The sequence below is a fragment of the Tupaia chinensis genome, unplaced genomic scaffold, assembly GCF_000334495.1.
Source record: "Tupaia chinensis unplaced genomic scaffold, TupChi_1.0 Scaffold000377_5, whole genome shotgun sequence".
Classification (NCBI taxonomy): Eukaryota; Metazoa; Chordata; class Mammalia; order Scandentia; family Tupaiidae; genus Tupaia; species Tupaia belangeri.
Window position 1 is genome coordinate 1895985 of NW_006159879.1, and position 2508 is coordinate 1898492.

General features: G+C 62.4%; 1 protein-coding gene across 1 annotated transcript in view; it reads left to right on the plus strand.

Annotated features, from left to right (window-relative positions):
- Nucleotides 1–2508, plus strand: part of MYT1L (myelin transcription factor 1 like) — a 406891-nt gene that overhangs the window by 367552 nt on the left and 36831 nt on the right. The window contains 1 exon segment of the mRNA XM_006153537.1: nucleotides 1322–1405. Within this exon segment, the coding sequence (XP_006153599.1) occupies nucleotides 1322–1405 (84 nt within the window).

The following is a 2508-nucleotide window of genomic DNA, read 5'->3' on the forward strand; positions in this document are numbered from 1 at the left end:
GGGGCCTGCGGCACACCCCCAGCCAGCCCTGCCAGGACCCACTGGGCCCGCCGTCGCCCACCTCGCCCACCCTCACCTCTGCCTGGCCAGCACTCCCCCACCACACACTCGGACATGGGCCCTGGCGGGTAGGCAGGGCCAGAGGGCTAGGTGCAGCCCCTGGGGGCTCCTACCTGAGAACAGCGTTTGGGAGGGTCTCGGAGAACAGGAGCCAGGAGGGGGAGGTGGCTCTCTCCCTTCCCTAGAGCTCAGAGCCTGTCCGGTCACTTCCTGTGACCCCGCGGTGTCTCAGTAAGCTGCGAGGTTTCTGCATCCTGCCTAATATCTGGCTCTTCAATTCTTTGCGAAAATTCTGGTTTATTCCATTCACCTTCTCTGTCTCCTCAGGGACTGGGGCCACGACCCGGAGATTCCCTGTGGACACCGAGGCTCGCGAAGGGCACAGTCCCTCGTGTGAAGGCACGGCGCTTGCAAACGGCCTAGCCCACCTTTTCATGCCCGTTAAGCCACCTCTGGTCACTCCCCAAAGCAACAAAACTGTAAATAGTGGGACCAGCAGATGGCATAATGGTTTTGTTGCGGGACTCCCACGTGGCCAGCTGTGGTTCAAGTCCCAGACCCGGTGGTTTGAAACTCACACCAGGCGCGTGAGCGAGCGTGCCCAAGATCCTGGGAGAATGAAGGAGAAGGGATTATAGGGTGGCCATCCTCCCTGAGGGGTGATTTCCCACTTTTCGTCTCTGTCTCTCCGGCAAGCACACGTGCCATCTAGCAAAAGCCTCTCTATAAAAGAATAAAATAACCATACATAGCCGAAGCCCCGGAGCCCACAGGTGTGGAGGCTGGCTACAGTCACGCACGCACGTGTGTTTCTGTTCCAGCCTCAAAACTTTCTTTAGAAAAATGTCCAAGCCTCTGTAACCCAAATCCTCAGTTAAATAAAACACGCGTGTGCTCCGTCGCTCCCCGTGCAGGTGTGGCTGGGCGGTGGCGTGGGCCACGCTCCTCCCCCCCGCCAAGGGAGCGGTTACAGCCAGAGGGCACGACCAGGAGGCGGCGAGAGGCTCGCGCTCCCCTCCACGGGGACCCACCTCTGCAGCTGCCCCTCCCTCCCTGCCCCCGAACATTCCTTGTCACTTCTGGTGACCGCCACCGAACCCTCGCCCCTTCTCAGCGTCCACGGCCACCTTGAAAAGGCTGGGCTGGGCCGTGCACGAGGGCACGGGGGCGGGTCTGCCAGGACGCCTCCAGTCACTCGCCTGCTGGAAAATCGGCCAGTCAAGGTCGGGAGACGTGATTCTGAGCCGTGTCTCTCGTTCAGCCTCTCAGGTTGCCCGAGAGCGAAGAAGAGCGGCATCAGGGTGGCCCAGAGCAAAGAGGACAAGGAGGACCAGGAGCCCGTCAGGTACGGCAGCAGGCGGGCAGTCCCCATTGTACGCGCCGCGGAGAGGACAGGGCTCCTGCGGCACCTGCTGCAATGTGAGGAACTGCGAGGTCAGATGACCGCCCACACCAGTGCCCATCCGGCGTCTGCTGGGAAGGGGCAGGTGCCATCCAGCACCCGGAGACCCGACCTGGTGCTCTGCAGAGCCAGTCACAGGGGACACCCTCCCCTCCTGGCAGCCAAAAACCCAGGCGGGCAGGCTCCAGAGCCGTGTGTGTGGCCGTCCTGGCGCCCAAGCTCCGCCGAGCCGTGCCCTCTGTCTCGAGGCAGGGCCCAGCCCCGCATAGGTGCAGTGCTAGGCGGCAGCCTGCTGCCATGGGGGTCACCTGGCCAGGGGCCAGTCCCCGCCTCGCAGCCCACCGGGACACCTGCACTGCCTTCCACAGCACACGCTCCCTCGGTGCTCTGCTCGACACTCCGATCGCACATGCCTGACCAACTCTATTGGAATACGCAGGCGGGGTAAACACAGAGCTGTCCGCTGCCATTCCGGACTGCGCAGACCCCATGAGGGCATGGTGGTCACCTGGCCAGGGGCCAGTCCCCGCCTCGCAGCCCACCGGGACACCTGCACTGCCTTCCACAGCACACGCTCCCTCGGTGCTCTGCTCGACACTCCGATCGCACATGCCTGACCAACTCTATTGGAATACGCAGGCGGGGTAAACACAGAGCTGTCCGCTGCCATTCCGGACTGCGCAGACCCCATGAGGGCCCGTGAGTGTGTGCCGGGGCTCTCTGGGCCACCTCAGCCCTCCTCAGGCACCTGGCATGGAGGCTGGCTCGGCTGTGTCCTGCCCTCCCCGGCCTGTTGTTCTCAGGGCCTTCTAGTCACTGTGTCTCTGACTTAAAACCCCACCTCAATGGGACCAGCAGTTAGCGTAATGGCTATGTTGCTAGACTGTCATGCAGCCGACCACGGTTTAAGTCCTGGACCTGGTGGCTTAAAACTCACACCGGGCGCATGTGCATGCGTGCCCAAGATCCCAAGAGGAGAATGGAGGAGAAGGGATTGTGGTGTGGCCATCCCCCTGGGGGGTGATTTCTGTCTCTGTCTCTCTCTG